We start from the raw sequence: 20,757 nt of genomic DNA on the forward strand, positions 1-20,757 counted from the left end.
ATAGGCAAATAATAATGAAGCTGTTGACTAGTCCACAGCTACATGAATATGGCGGTAGACTGCATATATCAATACACACAGACAGACACTCACTTAGCATTGCAGTGTAAAATCAGTGCCGCTATAATAGTAAGGATTTTTAATAAAGATTTAATGGCTATGTATTTTGGGCAGAAAAAAAAAAAAAAAAAAAAAAAAAAAAAAAGGAATCCTGTAATCATAGCGGCCGCATACTTACCAACCATGGAACAACCAGACTGGGACCACCCACTTATGGGCAGGACTTAAATAAGCCCTGCCCATTTTTGGCTCAGGAGATCCCAAATTTGTAGAGACCGTCTCTGAAAATTAGGCCTCTTGCACACGAACGGATTGCGGATCCGCAATACACGGGTGCCGTTCCGTGGGCATTCCGCATCACGGATGCGGACCCATTTATTTCAATGGGTCCGCAAATCCTGAGATGCGGAATGGAAGCACGGAACTGAACCCTACGGAAGCACTACGGAGTGCTTCCGTGGGGTTTCGTCCCGTACTTCTGTTCCGCAAAAAGATAGAACATGTCCTATCTTTTTGCGGCATGGCCGGATCGCGGACCCATTAAAGTGAATAGGTCCGCGATCCGCTGCGGCTGCCCCACGGACTGTGCTCGTGCATTGCGGCCCGCAGCACAACCACGGGGTGCACACGTTCGTGTGCAAGAGGCCTTAGGGATAGCCCCTGCAAAATCGGGACTGTTGGCAATTATACAGCTACAGAAAGCTGTGATAAATCATTCTCCAGCCCTCTGACCTCTTATAAAACCATTTTGTAAGCTAATTTATACGCAGACCAAAGTTGAACTTTAATTGGGGCACAAATTAGCATAGAAGATGGTTAAGGAGATATTAGAGACGGGATGGAGAGTAAGCAATCAGGCTTTCTGCAGCTACTAGATATTGTGAAACATAGAAGCTGCAAAAGCCAAAACAGTGCACTAGGAACCTATTACAAAAATAATTTTTAGCCCAAAAGGTGTCCATAGCCTTTAAAGATCTTTAATATAACAGGACAGGAAAAACTCAACTTGTCCTTCCAATGTTTCCCCCCAACAGCAGACCTCAGGCAAATATCTGCAATTAGACTGGTGGCAGATTACATTAAAAGTGGCTGCAGTGGCCTTAATGGCAAATATGAGCCATCAGCAGTCACTACTGTAAATTCAGTAATCCACCTGTGTGCCACTAGTGTTGTCCTAACTGCAGCCTGTGCCATACAGACACAGAGCATAATGTATTAGCATTCAGGAGTATGCTAATATATTTTAAGTATAAAATAATTATGCAATTATCCCTTAATGGAATTATAAAAAAAAAAAAAAAAAAAAAAAAAAAAAAAAAAATACACAATAAAATTTAATAAAACAAATTAAATAAATAAAAAAAAAAAATCACAAAATAGTTTTATTCATAAACAAATTTCATTGTGCAAACATATGTAAAAGCTAAAACAAAAACAAAACACTTATTAGGTATAAACAATCGAAATGACCTGAACAACTCATTTAACAGGTTATTCAGTGTGAAATATGTACAGTGTAAACAATAAAGTAAAAAAAATAAAAATGGCAAAAATCTCTTTTTCTAATTTATGAAGTAATTTATATGTACCCTCAAGCAGCACAAAAAAAATTGCAATTTCTCTTGCAGCAATGGTCAATGAAAATAAACAAAATGATGGCTGCTTAAACATGGAGAGGTAAAGCTGAAAACAATAGCTGGTCATTAAGAGGTTAAATACACCTGGCTGCATTTTTGTCTTTGAAGGAACAAAGAATCAGTCATATTGAAATCCAATACACCCAACCATTGTCTGCCTCCTGTGCAGACCTATGTGTCTCCATAGTAACAGACTACAGTCAAACCTGTGTGTGGTCTTATCCTGTAGTCAGGTGTTAATTCATTACATCTGCCCCTGCTACTACCATCGGTGGGCTTGTCAGAAGCAGGGATCAGACGGTTTGACTGTAGTCTGTATCCATGGAGTGTACACACAAGCTAGCAAAACATTTTTATTCCAGACTATTTGTAAAGTTGCTTAATTATTTTATGTGCATTGGTGCACCTAATCTTTAAAAGGGGTTTCCCATAGGTGATAGATGTATGATCGCTGGGGACTAGCCGATGAAGTCCCCACCAATTCGAAGAACGGGTGTCCTCTCGGTAAACAGAACGGTGGTGCACATGCCTGACCACCGCTCAGCTATCTCCAGCAGTCCTATTGAAGTGAATGGAGCGGTGGTCACACGTGTGCATCACCACTCCATTCACACTGTTCTCATAATCAGTGTATCCTAGAGGTCGGATTCCCAGGGATCATACACTCATCACCTATCCTGCGCAGCAATTCCTCTAACATACAGTGCCACAGAATGCAATACAAGCAGTATTTGGTTCTTCCTTTACTTTCCACAGTTCCCGAAATTGTAGCTCTCGCTGGTAATTAATAATCCACCCATAAATGGCTAAGGTTATGATTATGGGATAAAAAGGATTGACTTAGGCTTTTCTCGGTTGTTACTGATTAACCCCTTCCCGACCAACTACCGCAAATTTATTGGCGGACGTTGGATCTTTAAAGAGACCACCCTCTCAGGAGTTGAAGGGCCACAAGGTGCCTGCTATTTTACAAAGCAGACACCCGGAACCAGAGTATTTGACTTTTAACCCCTGAGATGCCATGGTCAATTGTGACCACGGCATCTGAGCTGTTATTTTCCTTGAGCACTGCGAGATGGTGGGAGACAAAAAAAAAAAGTTGTTTTTGGTTTTAACTATTAAAATTAGAGATGAGGGAATCGAAGTTGATGAAGTGGAATTCGATCCGAATTTCAGGAAAAATTTGATTTGCATCAAATCCGAATTTCCTGACGCTTCGTGGTAACGAATCAATAATTTTTTCCTAAAATGGCTGCTACACATGTTAGGACACGAAGCAAAGAACTCTGGGAACGAAGGATCATCCACAATGCCATGCATACAGCCAATCAGCAGCCAGCCCTGTGATGTCACAGCGCTATAAATAGCCTCAACCATCTTGGATTCAGCCACTTTCCAGTGCACTTCGTGCAGGGAGAGATGTCAGCAGGCGTTTGGGAAAGTGCTAGGAAAGACTTGAAAACTTTTATTTTGTGGAATAGAAGTTCAGTAAAAGACCATTAGGGCTGTTTCACACGAGCGAGTCCATTGCGGGAATCACGCTCCGTGTGCGAGTGTGATCCTCCGCTCTGGACTTGCGGGAACGCACTGCATTATCATGATTTCTAACGCCATGTGTCTCTGCATGGCCTTTTTTCCACAGAATCATAGTGACATAAAGCTGTCAGTATGATTCTGTAGAAATAAGGTCAAATAGATCATGATAATGCCGTGCGCTCCTGCAAGCCCAGAGCAGAGGATCACACCCAAACACGGAGCGCGATTCCCGCAATGGACTCGCTCGTGTGAAACAGCCCTTAGAAGTGTAGGGAAAGGATAGGGAGGAATTATTTCACAGTATTGAAGCAGAACAGGGTCCAGTAGGGGAGTGTACAGCCTGGGTAATAGGAACAATCCTATTACATCTTGCTGCACTAACTGGGGATCCAAATTGCAATTATACTGCTGCTTTCAGGTTTGCAATAGATGATACCAGGCTTGGACTGGCCCACCAGGGAGGCGGGGGCTTCCTCAGTGGGTCCCCAGTCTCCTGCGCCCAGAGATAAGACTGAGGAGTAATTACTCTCTTGTTTCTCAGGAGAGATAATTCTTGTAGCCACTAGGTGGCAGTATCGCACAGCGATGCAGCCTCCTACTAGTGTAAATTGTACAGGAGGCCCCACAGTATCTTCTAAACGTCCCCGCTGCTGACAGTGAAGGAGGAGAGAACATGTCTGTCCATCCTTCTGCCCTTCCTGCTGTCAGAAAACTGGCTGCTGGAGAGAAAGACTCCTCTGCGGTGCTGGGCTGATTTCTCAGGTGTGTGACAGTAGTGAGCTGTAGGAGACTGTAAGGCCTATTGCACACGGCCTTTTTTTCCCCCGTTTACTGGCCGTTTTTTGCGTTCCGTATACGGTCCGTATACGGAACCATTCATTTCAATGGTTCCGCAAAAAAACACGGAATGTACTCCGTATGCATTCCGTTTCCGTATTTCCGTTCCGTTTTAACATAGAACATGTCCTATTATTGCCCGCAAATCACGGTCCGTGGCTCCATTCAAGTCAATGGATCTGCAAAAAAAACGGAACACATACGGAAATGCATCCGTATGTCTTCCGTTTCCGTTCCGTTTTTTCCTGAACCATCTATTGAAAATGTTATGGCCAGCCCAATTTTATCTATGTAATTACTGTATACTGTATATGCCATATGGAAAAACGGAACGGAAAAACGGAACAGAAACGGAAACAAAAAACTGAACAACGGATCCATGAAAAACGGACTGCAAAACACTGAAAAAGCCATACGGTCGTGTGCAATAGGCCTAAAGAGGAAATATGGGATTTGTTTATAGCAGACACAGATCTATGAATGTGTGCTGCTCTCTGCAGAGTTCAGAGGGGCATTGAGGGGACTCTGCCCTAGGTTCCCCCAAAGCCTCTGCTTTTGGTGCACCCCCATTAGTGCCACAGCTCCAGATGTCCCCCAATGCCCCACTCTAAATGCACCACTAATATTGCCTCTTCTCTAGTTGCCCCCCTAATACCTCTGCTCTAAGATCACCACTATTACCCTGCCTCAGGCGACCCTAATGCCTCTGCTTTAGGTGCACCCCCATTAGTGCCCCAGCTCCAGATGCCTCCACGCTAAATGCACCACTAATATTGCCTCTTCTCCAGTTACCCCTGCTCCAGGATCACCACTATTACCCTGCCTCAGGTGACCCTAATGCCTCTGCTTCAGTTATGACACTCCGTTTGTGTCCTTTGCTCACCATTGCTCCTCTAGCACCTTTGCTTGGGCTTTGTTAAAGGTTATGACCTGCAAAGGGGGTTGTACTTATGACTGAAAAATTTTGCACAGTGCGTCACATTCTTCAGTATTGACACAAATGGTTTACATGGTGGCAGTGATGATATTCCGTATTTACAGGCATCACTGCTGCCATGTAAAGAGATACTGGTGGAGTGGTGGAGGATTGAAAGAGGTTGTCCAGGTTTACAAGTCATCCTCTCCACACCATAGGGCATAACTATATGACTTGTGGGGTCCGATTCTGCGACCCCCCCCCACTGATTCCAGGAATGGGTCCTGTTCCCCCTTTTTGATGGTGTGGCAGGCCACACATATGCCCTACTGCTCCATTTATTCTCTTTGGGACCACTGGAAATAGCCAGCGCTGTACTCTGCCATCTCCAGCGACTCCATATAGAATGGATGGAGAGGCAGAGCATATGCTGGACCTGTCACTCAATCAAGAAAAGGGATCAGTAGGAGCTCCAGCGTTCAGACCCCCACGGATCACTTAGTTATCCTCTATCCACAGGATCAGGTATAAGTAGAAAAGTGGACACAGGTCCTTTAACAGGCGAGCATTTCTATTTTAGTTTGACACATATTTTAGGGCAGATTTTTTATTTTACTTTTTTTTTTTTTTACACCTAAAGAAAACCTTTAAAGATAGGAAATGTGAAAAGGTCCAACAGCCATGACACAACAGGTGATAAGTGTCTGATTGATAGGGGTCTGACTGCTGGGACCCCCATGATCAAGGGAATGTGGTCTTAAGACTCTTGTGTACATAGATTGGCGGTAATGTAATTGGGTCTGACAGTGGGTGTTTCAGCAGTCAAACCCCAGCAATGTGATATTTATCACCTATCCTGTAGATAGGCGATAGGTCATTATGGTAGGACAACCCTTTTAACCACTTCACATCCACCCTATGGGTGGATGTTTATCTCTGAACAGACGTTCTGGAACGTCCATTCAGAGATGGCAGCTAGTGTTGAGCGAACTTGTGTTTTAAGTTCGGCGTCTAAAGTTCGGGTTTGGGTTATCGAAGAATCGCGTTATGGATTCCGCTACCACGGACCATAATGGAATTTAGAATCCATAACGCGATTCTTCGATAACCCGAACGTTAGATGCCGAAGTTAAAACACAAGTTTGCTCAACACTAATGGCAGCTGCACGCTGATCGTGCAGCTGCAGATCGGGTTGCCCGCTGTCAGTGACAGCAGGGCAACCCAGAGAGAAAGCAGGGACAGTTCCCAGGTGTCCCTGCCTTCTAGATCGCTTTATACACAGTGCTCAACAAGCGCTGTGTATACAGACCAGGAAGCGCTATGCACTTCCTGTCCCGGCCTGGTGGTCATGTGACCGCCGGGGTTGAGAGAGTGCAGTTGCTGTCAGGTCTTCCACAGACCTCGATCAGCCCTACACTGAGGCTGTACAGCTTTGTATTCTGCTGTCCAGCCTCTCTGAGGGCTGTATTTCCCCTGTAACTGGGGCTACTATGTGAGCCCCAGTTACAGGAGAAATCAATAGTTAAAAAAAAAAAGGTGACGTTAAATGTCCCCCAGAGGTCTTGTATGACCTTATGGGGGACGCAAAGTGTAAAATAAAAAAAAATATTAAAAATGAAAAAATAAAGGTTTCACATGTAAAAAAAAAAAAAATCCCCAATTAAGTAATAAAAAAAAGGTTAAAAATAGAAAAAGAAAAAAAAAGACATATTTGGTATTGCTGTGTCCGTAACGACCGGCTCTATAAATATATTACATGATCCACCCAGTCCGATAAACACCATACAAAATAATAATAAAAAACTGTGTCATAAAAAGCCATTTTGTCACCTTACATCACAAAAAGTGCAAATCCAAGTGATCAAAAAGGCGTATGTCCCACAAAGTTATATATTCTAAAGCTTTTTTTGTGTGTATTACTGGCAAAAAAAGTATTATTTGCCATTGTGTGGTGAAGTGACAAAATTGCAGCCTTTTTTGGGGTATATTAATTGCCTTTTTATTTACTTATTTTATCTAACAGTATGTCAGACAGAGAAGTGACAGAGGCCTAAATGTTTCTGGCGCAGGCACAGGTCGCAGCAGAGTAAGGGGGTGTGGCAGCAGGGGTCTCTTCGAGAGGCCTGAGCTCCCGGTGTCATCTAGTGGTCGTGTCTTGACCAGCAACCCAGCGGTTCTTGAATGGTTGACTCGGTTATTCACTTCATCCCAAGTGACATCGGACACCCCCAGCCAAGAGTCTGTGGGTTCCTCTGACACAACCCTTCGTTGGCATGGCCCGGGAGCAGGCCCTGTGCCCTCACCTGTCCTCAACCTGCCTCTGTCCTTTTCTGTTCCCTCAGCCAGAGAATTATTATATGCTGTGGGCTCAGATCCACTATACAGCGAGGACGAGCTACTAGAGGATAGTCAGCAGCTACGCCCAGCCAAGATCTGGAGGAGACATCCGGCGCTTCTTTCGTTAGGCAGGCAAGTAGTGATGAGGAGAGTGGCGTGGGAGCTGGTGTTGTGAGCGTACAGGCTCCTGGCTCAGAGACCGTTGAGGAGGACATCAGTGACGTGCAGACAGTACTCAATGACGATATAGCCGATCGTAATTGGGAGCTGGGTGACGAAGGGGCTTCATTATCATCTGGAGAAGAGGGTGGCAGCTTGCACGTGAGGCAGTGGCGGAGCCAGCAAGTTGGTAGCGTGGCCAGGAGTCAGCATGGTGGCAGCAGTGGAAAGTTGGGAGACAAACGTGCCCGGGGTAGACCTCCTGCTTCGCAGGAGTCTACCTGCCCATTAAGTAGTGGTGTAGGGGTTCACGTAGGCAGCAGCAGTAGCAGTCAGTTAGTGCTGAGTGTTGGGGGTAAAATCACCAACTTAGTGGTGTGGCAGTTTTTTGTTAAGCCGCCCGAGGAGGTGAACATGGCCATTTGCCGAATCTGTGGACAGAAGGTGAAGCGTGGCTAGGGTGCCGCTGCATCACCCAGCGGCGCGCACCCGATTTCAGGCAGTCAAGGCTCCACCACCTCAGCCGAAGGGAGCTGTCTGTCCATCCCATCATCTACCGGTCCTGATGCTCCTGCTCCTAGTCAGTCATTCGTTCAGCAATTGATCACCGAAGTGATTGCCAAGAGACAACAGTATGCGTGCACTCTTCCAACAGAGCATAAGCTGAACGTGCTTTTGACCAAGTTGTTGGTGCTGCAGTCCCTCCCTTTCCAAGTGGTGGACTCTGCACCTTTCAGAGAACTGATGGCTTGTGCCGAGAGTCCGTAGCCGTCATTTCTTTGCCAAAAAGGCAGTACCAGCCCTGCACAAATATGCAGAACAGAGGGTGGGCCAGTCCTCGAGCCTGTCGGCGTCTGCCAAAGTGCACGGCAGCTCCGACGTCTGAAGCTGTAACTACGGTTAAGGACAATATATGTCCTTTACGATCCACTGGGTAAATGTGGTTGCTGCCCAGCCAAACCAGCAAATTGGCCAGGTGATGCCACTTCTGCCTCCACGTTCTCATGCCGTTGGTCCTGCGACAATGTCCGCCTCTGCCTCCTAATCCTCCACCGTGTCGTCAGCCTCCACTGTAGGGACAATGTGCTCCTCCAGCATACCTTAAGTGCAGGGCACGGCGGTGTCATGCTGTTCTACACCTCGTTTGCCTGGGCAAACAGAGTCACACAGGAGAGGAACTGCTCCGTGTCTTTCATCAAGAAATCGAATCCTGGATTTCTCAGCGACAACTCAAAATCGGAACCATGGTGACCGACAACGGGAAGAACATGGTGTCGGTGCTGCGCCATGCACTCTGCATGGCGCAAGTGTTCAATCTGGTTGTCAAGTGGTTCCTGAAGTCTTCCACCCACCTGCAAGACATCCTAAAAATGGCCAGGAATATTTGCATGCACTTCAGCCACTTGTACAACGCCAAGCACACCCTCCTTGAGCTGCAGTCGCAGAAAGGCGTCCCCCGATAAAGGCTAATATGCGACGTTTCCACCCGTTGGAATTCCACCCTCCATATGTTGGACCGACTATACGAACAGAGAAAGGCCATAAACGATTTCTTGATGATCCAAGCGGAAGGGAGTACTCCCCTGTGTAACTTCGATGTCAGCAAGTGGCTGCTCATGCGTGACACCTGCCGTTTGCTCAGGCCCTTTGAGGATGCCACGTTATTTGTCAGGACTACGGGATGAACAACGTCATTCCACTGCTTCATATCCTGGAACAGATGCTGGTCAATCTGGCCGGTCAGGGGACTGGAGACGTGGCGCCTATATCTCATGAGCCTGTGGGGGCTGAACTGGAGGAGGAGAAGGACATTGGAGCACAAGCAATGTGTAGCGAAATGGGTGGTTTTTCTACACAGGTGACAGGAGAGGAGAAGCAGCTAAAAGAAGCAAAAGGGAGATGACCCAGGCACACCGTGGCAGTATGCAGTGGAGATGGAGGCAGGGAGTCCCTCCGAGTCACTTGCGCAAATGGCCTGCTGCATGCTCACTTGCTTGGGTAGTGACAGCCGAATTTCCACCATTCGGCAAAGGGATGACTTCGACTTCTGGCTCTCCACCTGGTTGGACCCTCGCTACCGGTCCAAAATGGGGGTCTTTTTTTTTTTACACCCGCTGAGAGGGAGGACAAACTGAACTACTATAGAGACATCCTATGTAGTCAGTTGGCCACTGCCTACATAGGAGGTGGTGGCATACTTGGACAGCACCCTGCCACCCCACATTGAAGATCCGCTGGACTACTAGGCAGCCAAACTGGATTTGTGGCCGCAATTGGCCGAGTTTGCCCTGGAAAAGCTGTCCTGCCAGGCCAGTGGTGTGGCATCAGAGCAGGCGTTTAGTGCGGCGGGGGCCATAGTTACCCCAACGAGAACTCGCCTGTCCACCCAAAATGTGGGGAGACTGACGTTTGTCAAGATGAATCAGGCATGGATCAGCCAGGATTTCCACCCACCAATGCCTGATGCATCAGATTAGATCATCCATGCTGCCTCACCCAAACCTTGACAAAAGAGACCGGTTTCTTCTGGCTACCTGCCTCAGCTACTATTCTGTTGCTGCCACCCACCTGATGCCAAGTGCTCCTTCTTACATCCACCATCATCAGCGGGTACTGTTATTGCCACCCACCTCCCCACTCTGTCACCGGGTCACTCTATGGTCTCCTGATGCTGCTGCCACCTCACCACTCAGGTCTCCCTCCTCATGCTGCCACCTCCACACTATGTCAACTTGCCAGTCTGTGGCCTCCTCATGCTGTTGCCACCTGCACACAATGTGACTGGGCCACTCTGTGGTCTACTCATGCTGCTGCCACCTGCACACTATGTCATTGTGCCATTCTGTGGTCTCCTCATGCTGCTGCTGCCGCCACCTCCACACTATGTCACCTTGCCAGTCTTTAGCCTGCTCATGCTGCTGCCACCTTCACACTACTTCACCTTGCCACTCTGTGGTCTCCTCATGCTGCTGCTAAATCAACACTTTGTCACTGGGCCACTCTGTGGCCTCCTCATGCTGCTGCCACCTCAACATTATGTAAATGGACACTCTGTGGTCTCCTGATGCTGTTCCCCCACCCTCCCAACTCCATGACTGGGACACTATTTTGCCTTTTTGGACTGGTTGACATAATCATTTATTTGACCCTTCTTCTGATCTGTCAGAAGGAAGGAAAAATAAGACGCACAACGTATCCCGTCTGTGTAGCAGCTGTAAGGCCTGTATGGTCCCATCAGAATTGGCTTATGATTTGGAAGCCAAAAGCAGGAGTGGGTACAAAACACAGAAGACATGCAAATATTCCATTCACGTGTCACCTCTGTTTTGGATCCACTCCTGTTTTTTTATTTTTTTTGGGCTTTAGCAATACTGATGGATTACTGACCAAATGCTGACCGAGTGAAGGCGGATGCTCAACAGACAGGTTCTGTTTTTTTGGGGGTTATTGTTGTGATGGATCAGAGGAAGGGCAAAATAATCAGTGACATCAACACAAACTTACTGCTGACACCCCCCCCACTCTGTCAGGGGGGCTCTTCTTGTATAAGCGTTTAAAAGAACAGGTTCTGTAGACATCTATGTGGAATAAGCTGACGACGGTGTAAAAGGAGTGCGCTCTTTCACGCTACAGTAGGATCTTGGGCCTCTGCACGGTTCTTTATACCTGGCGAAAGTTTACACTTCACTTATTTGGGCAGTTACGTGGCCAAAACTGACAAAATAACTCAAGTGTGCAGTGATTCTAAGAGCGACACATGTTATGTGCGTGTCATACTGACTCACAGTATTGTTTCACTACCACAGCAGACTCGCTACGCGCGTTACTGCAAGGCACAGTGTTCTACTATACAGGCTCTCCGTAGCCAGAAAATAGCAGGTTTTTAACGTTATTCGCCGCAAATAAATTCGGATCGAATCAAATCTTTTTGGAAAATTCAGCAAACCGGCCGAATTGAATTTTTGAGAAATTCGCTGATCTCTAATTAAAATACAAGAAAAACACTATAAAAATGTGGTATGGCTGTAATCATACTGAACCACAGAATCAAAGTTTCAGGTCAGTGTTATTGCATAGAAACGAAACCCACAAAACTGTGGTAAATTGCATTTTTTTTTCCAGTTCCACCCCATTTTGAATTTTTTTCCCCACTTTTCCCCACCTATGTAATATCGAATAGTGTGATTAGAGAAAAAAAAAACTTATCTTGCAAAAACAAGCCCTCATATGACTATGTGAATGGAAAAATCAAAAAGTTAGGGCTCCGAGAGTAAAACATTTTAAATAAACAAAAACAGAAGGAAAATTGCTTAGTCAAGAAGAGGTTAAATGCTGCAGTTGTATGCTACAAGGTCACATGACCAAGCTTTGTTCTGTGCAATGTATGGGGAGGCCATGTCCAGGATGAGCAGCAGCTGCAATATTTATAGGTGGCAACGGGCAGTGAGAGGGGATCTCCCACAATATACGGTCTATGACAAAATTTCTAGTTAGATCTACAGTCAGTAAAATAAATGATTGTCAAGAAATTAGAATCATAAAATTAGGTTTCTAAAGAATGTTTTTTGTTGTAAAGTTAGAAATTAACATCAAGCAGTCAAAACTGATAAAACATTTATTTTTTATCTTACCAGTTCTTGTCTCACTGGGGTTTTCAGTGGTGAAGATCTCCTCTTCTAGACTACCTGCTAAAAAAGCATAGATGTTCAGAGTCCAGGCATGTTCTCTCCTAGGTAATCTTTAAAAAATAATCACTTTCTTGAAAGACTTTCTAGCCTGATACCAGTTAAGTTATCATTCTACTTGAGATTGCAATTATCACAACTGCAAAACTGTTAAACGAACACAGACTCCAAGCAAGAAACCACGGTAAAAGTGCTGAAGCAGATAATAGACGTTATTCAAGAAGGTTCGCGGCTGGCAGTAGAGACAAAGAAACCAGCGCTCAGTAATCTGGTCAGGCACAGCAGAAAAGGCAGCCAAACATTGACATTGAAAGATTATGCAGCTCATCAACACCTAATAATTAGGAATATAAAAAAATATAAAAAATAAAACAAATGATCTCTGTGTCCTCCTGAATTTGACCCAATTTCTTTCATAATTAAAATGAAAACGGATTCTGAACAATTTACAACACACTACTGTTAAAGTGCTTGTCTCATCTCAGAAGCTGAAGAAACCCAATGAGCCTGAGAATGAAGGGGCATTTATCAGTGTCTTCATGCAACTATTGTGGCATTAAAAAGTTGCACACCATATTGGGGCTTTTTCACCTTTAGAAAAGTGTCGAGAGAAGGGGCAGGGCTTAGCGGTAAAGGCCAATCACTGCCCACCAGATTAACTATAGCTCAGCTGGCCCCTGGCTTACTTAGATTTGAGTTTCTAATGCATGGAGTGTCACGGATGCACCCGATTTATTTGTCAGAGATGCGCCTGATTTATTTAGATGCATCTGCTTCTTAATAAATTAGGCGCATCTTTCTCAAGTGTACAGAGGATCAAGACTGCCAAAAGGAAATGCCAGTCTTAATAAATGTCCCCCAAAGTGTCATCAGAAATTGACCTGTTGTTTAAACCATCTTTTTATGATAAACATATTTTAATTTTTTAGAATTTTTGGTGATTTTGTTTTTTAAAGCAGCTCTTTTACCAGGATCAACCCTACACAACCAAGCATATAGCTTGGTAGGGTTGATGAAGATGATTAAAATGGTACCTCTAGGTACTAGTGTTCAGGAGAAATGTCAACTTTTATTGATATGCAAATGAGCTATTGGAGGAAACTAACGCCTCTTTCCTTAAAAACACCCCCCCCGCCTCCCCTTAGACTGACAGTCCTATCTTGCATCTGTGCAAAACGCCTTTGGCTGCTTACGGTTCACGTCAATGAACTGTAGTGGCAGCGCCTTCATCTTTGGCTGCTTCTAGAATAGCGAATATAAATACTGCGCATGCGCCGTTCACGTCACTGTTCAGCTTCATCAACCCTACCAAGCTATATGCCTGGCTGTATAGGGTTGATCCTGGTGACAGAGCCGATTTAAAGGAAACCTGACATCACCATAATACCCCCAACCGCAAATAGCACCTTAACGCTCAAGTTATCTTGTCTCCAATGCGGTCTTTTGTTGTGGGATCTGATGGCCAAATTTGCAGAAAAACACCTTTATTTCCCCCAATCTGTGTACCCAAATAAGCAAGGGGATGGGGGCCTTCATGCTTCAATTCAAGCTTGCCCTGCCCCCTTCCTGCCTCCTTCACTCTCAGACAGCTGTTATTTCTTTCTTCAGGCGCAATGCGACAAATGGCCTGCGCTCGTGCCATCCTCATTTGTTTCTGGCGCCTACGTAGTGCGCAGACTTCAGGGGCACATTGGACGGGCGCATACTGCAGTAAATGGCTTTCAATAATGTTGTCCAGCATTAGGATAAAATCTAAGATTTTCTTTATTGAAGACACAAAGGATCACAGTGATACATACTCGGGAGACAGCAACCCCGACTCGTGTTGTCGGGGGTGCTGTCTCCCCAATATGTACTGCTGTGATCCTTTGCGTCTTCAGTAAAGAAAATCTTGGATTTTATTGTGATGCTGGAGAACATTATTGAATGCTGTTACTTGCTTAAATCTAGTAAGGATGTGCACTGAGATCCTTGCAGGTGCTGACGGCACAGACGAGCTAAAACTTCGGTCAACGGCTTAATGATTCTGCCACAAAATCCACATCCTGAAAGCTATAATTTTTTTGTTAGCTCTCTGGCGGCCATGTGCGATTGAGTCACAGGGAACAGGTGGGGTGACAGGGTGAGGCCACTCAGCATTAACTGTGTCACCTAAAAGGCGTAAAAGGCCCGGATTGGGGATGCGGGACATACCCGTTTACCAACATATACCATTACAGAGCATTGAGTTAAGGGGCTAAAGCCAGAACACTTTGATTACATTAACACTTAATATGAGAGCCAATACAGCAGTCAGCTGATCTCTGCAAGTCCAGCTCTACAGACTACAGGTATAAAGCGGTGTATGATGGTGAAGCTGCTGTGAACTTTGCATTTCACCTGTTGCGCCCATAGAGCATATGAAAAGGAGAGGAAAAGTGGATTTCTTGTCAGTCCATCAGCAGACACAGGTAGCTTTACAACAGGTAAGACTAGTAGCTCACGCGCTTGCCACATTCCCTAAAGAGTAGCTGTTTATTTGTTTTCATAAATGAATAGTACAAATATAAAAAAACATTGTCATATATCTTATCAGAGAAAGATGCTTCCTTCTCCTCTTATCAGACTCATCTCCTGCTCCCTTCACTAAATCTCTGCTCAGATCTGTCTTCGGTGAATACTGGCTGCCAGTTCAGAAGGACCAGAAGTCTGTGGAGAGTGGAGGGGAGGAGGGAGAGGCTGCTGCAGACAGGCAGCGAGAGACTGACACAGAGACTGCTGCTTGCTAGTAAGTGAATCTAAACGGCTTAGGTCTGCTGTATAAGATCCTCTGTTACTGATGCTGCTTCTTTGGGTGTGCTACAGGGGATGCTGGATGCCCTGCTTGTCTATGAGTAATGTATGGGCAGATGTAATGCCAAATAGACTCCACCACCAGCTCAGAAAAAGAAATCTGTATTAAAAGATAGATCGTTAAGACCGTTACAAAATGCCAGATACAATTCACATAATAGCCAGAAATAGTGTAATTCCTAAGGTACACCAATATGGCAGCTTCTTCTGAAAAATTTACTCAAGAGTCAAGCGTTGCACTAAATGATGTGCCATACTGAGGAATAAGAATTGCATGTAAACTGCACATTTGTGTGCCAATCAGTGGTGCAACAGTGAATAGACCGCAGGGTGTACACTTCACGTACACCATTTACTAACATTGCATGTTTAGCTACTGCATTAACCAGTAAACACGTAAAAGAATGTAATAATAATTCTATACATTACCTTACATAAGGCTACTGCTACATCAAGATTAAATGAATGACAATCCTAAAATACTGACCAGTAAAGTGATTTTTTCTTTTGTTGAGCTGGAAAAAGGCGAAGACGAGGTAGATTCCTAGTGAGACGCTCACCGAAATAAGAAGTTTGATTAAAACCCTATCAAGTTCAATACCAGCACACATAGCCCGTGGCTGCATTCATTGGCTCATTGATATTTATAGCAGAAGTTTTGAAGCCAGCAGCAGCTGCTGGAAAAGCCCCTCCTACTGGTGAGACGGGGCATAGCTGCGATATTGGGAACATGAGATACATGCCAGGCACAGCCAAAATAACCCTCAAGCACAGCAGCCATCAAAGTGATACAGCATTTTTCATCAATGCTGGAAAGCAGAAATATTAGAACCTTTTACACTATATATATATATATATATATATATATATATATATATATATATATATATATATATATATATATATATAATAACAAAAAAAGGGCAGCACTCCATCAAGTAAAAAATGAAAAATACTTTAATTACCCATATGGGACAGGCGACGTTTCGGCTCAGTGTGTGAGCCTTTCTACTTGATGGAGTGCTGCCCTTTTTTTGTTATTTTATCTATTTGGATTGGCTTTTATCCACATTGGGCCAGTTGCACCCACATTTTCCATTGACGGTGCTGCCACTGAATCTTTTTTCTGTATATATATATATATATATATATATATATATATTAGATGGATGCAAAAGTATTCACCCCCCTTGACTTTTTTTGTATTTTGGTACATTACAGCCTTAAGTTCAATGTTTTGTTAATCAGAATTTTATGTGATGGATCCAGAACACAATAGTCCAATTCCTTGAACATGTCTTAGGCTACTTTCACACTTGCAGAAGAGTGATCCGGCAAGTAGTTCCGTTGCGGGAACTGTCTGCCAGATCCGGCAAAACGTATGCCAACTGATGGCATTTGTAAGACTGATCAGGATCCTGATCAGTCAGAAAAATGCATTGAAATGCAGGAGCCATCTTTGCGGTGTCATCCAGAAAAACGGATCGGGCATTTATTTCTTTCCCCTTTTTTTTTGGTCTGCGCATGCGCAGACCGGAAGGACGGATCCGGCATTCCAGTATTTTGAATGCCGGATCCGGCACGAATACATTCCTATGGGAAAAAAAAATATGCCAGATTCGGCATTCAGGCAAGTCTTCAGTTTTTTTTTGGGCCGGAGATAAAACTGTAGCATGCTGCGGTTTTATCTTTTACCTGATCAGTCAAAAAGACTGAACTGAAGACATCCTGATGCATCCTGAATGGAATGCCCCCCGTTCAGAATGCATGGGGATAAAACAGATCAGTTATTTTCCGGTATAGAGCCCCTAGGACGGAACTCTATGCCGGAAAAGAAAAACTCAAGTGTGAAAGTACCCTAAGTTGGTGAAGTGAAATGAGAAAAATATATAAATAACACTATTGCTTAGAAATAGAAAACAGAAAATTGGCATGTGCGTATGTATTCACCCCCTTGGTTACGAAGCCCATAAAAAGCTTTAGTGCAACCAATTACCTTCAGAAGTCACAGTTAGTGAAAGGATGTCCACCTATGTGCAATCTAAGTGTCACATGATCTGTCATTACATATACACACCTTTTTTGAAAGGCCCCAGAGGCTGCAACACCTAAGCGAGAGGCATCACTAATCAAACACTGCCATGAAGACCAAGGAACTCTCCAAACAAGTAAAGGACAATGTTGTTGAGAAGTACAAGTCAGGGTTAGGTTATAAAAAAAATAATATCCAAATCCCCAGGAGCACCATAAAATCTATCATAACCAAATGGAAAGAACATGGGACAACAGCAAACCTGCCAAGAGACGACCGCCCACCAAAACTCACGGACCGGGCAAGAAGGGCATTAATCAGAGAGGCAGCACAGAGATCTAAGGTAACCCTGGAAAAGCTGCAGAGTTCCACAGCAGAGACTGGAGTATCTGTACAGAGGACGACAATAAGCCGTACGCTCCATAGAGTTGGGCTTTATGACAGAGTGGCCAGAAATTACTTTCAGATAAAAACAAAAAGGCCCGTTGTGAGTTTGCGAAAAGGCATGTGGGAGACTCCCCAAAATGTATGGATGAAGGTGCTCTGGTCTGATGAGACTAAAATTTTACTTTTCGGCCAAAGAAAATGCTATGTCTGGCGCAAACCCAGCACATCACATCACCCACAGAACACCATCCCCACAATGAAACATGGTGGTGGCAGCATCATGCTGTGGGGAAGTTTTTCAGCAGCCGGGACTGGGAAACTGGTCAGAGTTGAGGGAAAGATGGATGGTGCTAAATACAGGGATATTCTTGAGCAAAACCTGTACCACTGTGTGTGATTTGAGGCTCGGACGGAGGTTCACCTTCAAGCCGGACAATGACCCCAATTACACTGCTAAAGCAACACTTGAGTGGTTTAGGGGGAAACATGTAAATATGTTGGCATGGCCTAGTCAAAGCCCAGATCTCAATCCAATAGAATCTGTGGTCAGACTTAGATTGCTGTTCACAAGCGCAAACCATCCAACTTGAAGGAGCTGGAGCAGTTTTGCAAGGAGGAATGGGCAAAAATCCCAGTGGTAAGATGTGACAAGCTCATAGAGACTTATCCAAAGTGTTGTGATTGCCACAAAAGGTGGCTCTACAAAGTATTGACTTTAGGGGGGTGAATAGGTATGCACATTGACCTTTTTCTGCTATTTTGTCCTATTTGTTTTTTTTATTGTGAAACAAACAAACATCTTCAAACTTGCGGGCATGTTCTGTAAATTAAATGATGCAAATCCTCAAACAATCGATGTTAATTCCAGGATGTGAGGAACCAAAATACAAAAAAAAAACAAGGGGGTAAATACTTTTGCAAGGCACTGTATATTTATGCATGTATGTATGTTCCGCGATCACTCAAAAATTTAACAATTGATTTCAACGAAACTTGGTATACACATCCCTTGCTACCTGGAAAGAAATATTGTGGGGGTCTCAGCTCTCTAGTTCCTGAGATATTCCCCAAAAATGAAATGCATTAGCCGATACAAGCCGGGAAGTCTCTCTTCATAAACCAACTGCCATACACACGGTCACCACTGAGGAATGGGGTAAAGTGGAAACCCCGAAACGCGTTTGGTTAGGACCTGCTGTATGTATGGATGAACAACAACATATTTAGCCTTTATCCACTGTCTTCTTTGAAAAATCCAGATTGAAAGATATCCCTCTGGAACCCCACCGACTCCCTGGTGTTGCCGGACGCTGGCTGCTTTACACACCTTGAGATCCCCGTTATACTCACCACCAACCTGGTCAATTGAGGATCATATGAACGGGCCCGTTCACAAAGGACACTTACAGCAATAGAAGCCGTCCGGAAAGGTAAAAGGCATTTTAGGCAGTGCAGTATAGTGGTACGCCACATATACACCGCAAATCTTTCTGCCATATCGCCTATTTTAGGATTGTTTTACAGATTACCTATGACCACTTCATTTGTTACCAATCCGTCTTGGAATAGAGTGGGTATATTCCTGCAGGTGGAGGAACACACCTGAATATTAATCTATTAATACACTGAGAACTTGAGGTGTATACACACTCACCATTATAACCTGAGGTGGATACACACACCAAACCTGCTGATTCTACTACTACATGCATTTAACCCCTTCATGTGAGAGGATGAAACTGAGATTATATTCCATTATCTAATTGGAAACATTTATTTTAAGTCCGTAATTGCTATATAGGTCAGTTTTTATATTGTTTTTATTGTGTATGCTTTGCAGTGAATAAATAATTTATGACCCTATACATGCAGTATTCCAGTATTTGAGTGCTCAGCCCAATTTTGAACTTTCTAGATTTACTATTGTGTTGGTTTGGTGGACCAACAGGGCTTTGAAGCACCACTCCTTTGTTAAAGGCACAGTGAGCCACTATTACTTTTGTCTTTTCCACATTAGTAAATCTGCACCACAGTATATATTTCTATATTTATTTCCACTTAAGAAGTGGCAAGCCAGCTCCGAAACGCATTTGGAAGCATAGAGAGTATAAGATGCAGTAATTAGTGATGGATGAACATCGGCCGGGACTGTTCGCAAACGCGCGTTCGCTATCAAATACCTACTAGAAGTGCACAAATAGTCCCACAACATAGACAGCGACATACCAGAGAGGGATCATTGGCAAAAAGGAAATTTTAAAGGGAAACTCTCAAGAATGTGCCCTGATGAAGCCTAGAATTTTTTTTTTTTAGGCCACGAGAGTACAGGCCCCAAAAATTAGGCATTCACCCTCAAAGAAAAGGCCTTTTATGCCGCTGTATATACATAAGACAAGGACCATTCTTTGTTCTGGGTGGTGGCGGATATGTGTGGGCTGGCATGATGAAATTCAATTACACGTGATCGTCACAGGTGTTAAATTCCTCAGAGATCCATGCCTCATTCATTTTTAGAAATGTGGAGGTAGTCCACACTGTCGTGAGCTAGGAGAGTGCGCTTATCGGTCATGATCCCCCCTGCTGCGCTGAATGTCCTTTCTGACAGGACACCTGACGAGGGGCAAGCAAAGAATTCCATGGCAAATTGTGCCAGCTCTGGCCACAGGTCCAGCCTGCACACCCAGTAGTCCAGGGGTTCCTCGCTTCTCAGAGTGTCCACATCGGCTGTTAACCCGATGTAGTCGGACACCTGTCGGTCTATGCGTTCCCTGAGGCTGGATCTGGAGGGCAGCTCTCGATGGGTTGGCTGCAAAAATGATCTCATATCCGAAATGACCAACACATCTTCAAACCGCCCTCTTTTTGCAGGCACGGTAGGATTGGTACCCGTTTCGCTGTGGGTGAAAATTCCTCTGCCAGCACCTGCAACAGCAGAATACAGCATCTTTCGCAGCAAGGCCTGGAAATCCTGCTCATCGCCCATAAGAATGTCGTCGTCCGTATCCTCCCCCAGCCACGGACAACACCAGGGATCCCCGAAAAGTTTAAAGTCCCCCTCAAAGCCTGCTCTTCTTGCTCCTCCTCCTCCCCCCAGCCACCATCCTCCTGACTCCTCTTCAGACTCCTGCTGACTCGTCTCAGATGGAGTAGCCCCCCCCCCCCTCCCTGGGAATTCATTCAGCATTGCGATTTTATCTTCCAGCTCCTGCTCCTCGACGGCTTGATCAATGACACGACACAATGCACGGTCCAGAAAGATATCAGTGATGGCGCCCTGGCTGCGACTGACCAGTTTGGTGATTTCATCAAATGCCTGCAGAAGTCTGCATGCATCGCGC

General features: G+C 44.7%; 1 protein-coding gene across 1 annotated transcript in view; it reads right to left on the reverse strand.

Annotated features, from left to right (window-relative positions):
• LOC122938347 (ATP-dependent 6-phosphofructokinase, muscle type-like) overlaps positions 1–15,617 on the reverse strand; it is a 38,423-nt gene extending 22,806 nt beyond the window's left edge. The window contains exons 1-2 of the mRNA XM_044293800.1: positions 15,488–15,617; positions 12,115–12,168 (exon numbers count right to left, since the gene is read on the reverse strand). Of these exons, the coding sequence (XP_044149735.1) occupies positions 12,115–12,168; positions 15,488–15,611 (178 nt within the window). The 5' untranslated portion in view covers positions 15,612–15,617. The remainder of the gene's footprint in view (positions 1–12,114; positions 12,169–15,487) is intronic.
• Positions 15,618–20,757: the final 5,140 nt, after the last annotated feature.

Source organism: Bufo gargarizans, chromosome 5 (genome assembly GCF_014858855.1).
Source record: "Bufo gargarizans isolate SCDJY-AF-19 chromosome 5, ASM1485885v1, whole genome shotgun sequence".
NCBI classification, from domain to species: Eukaryota; Metazoa; Chordata; class Amphibia; order Anura; family Bufonidae; genus Bufo; species Bufo gargarizans.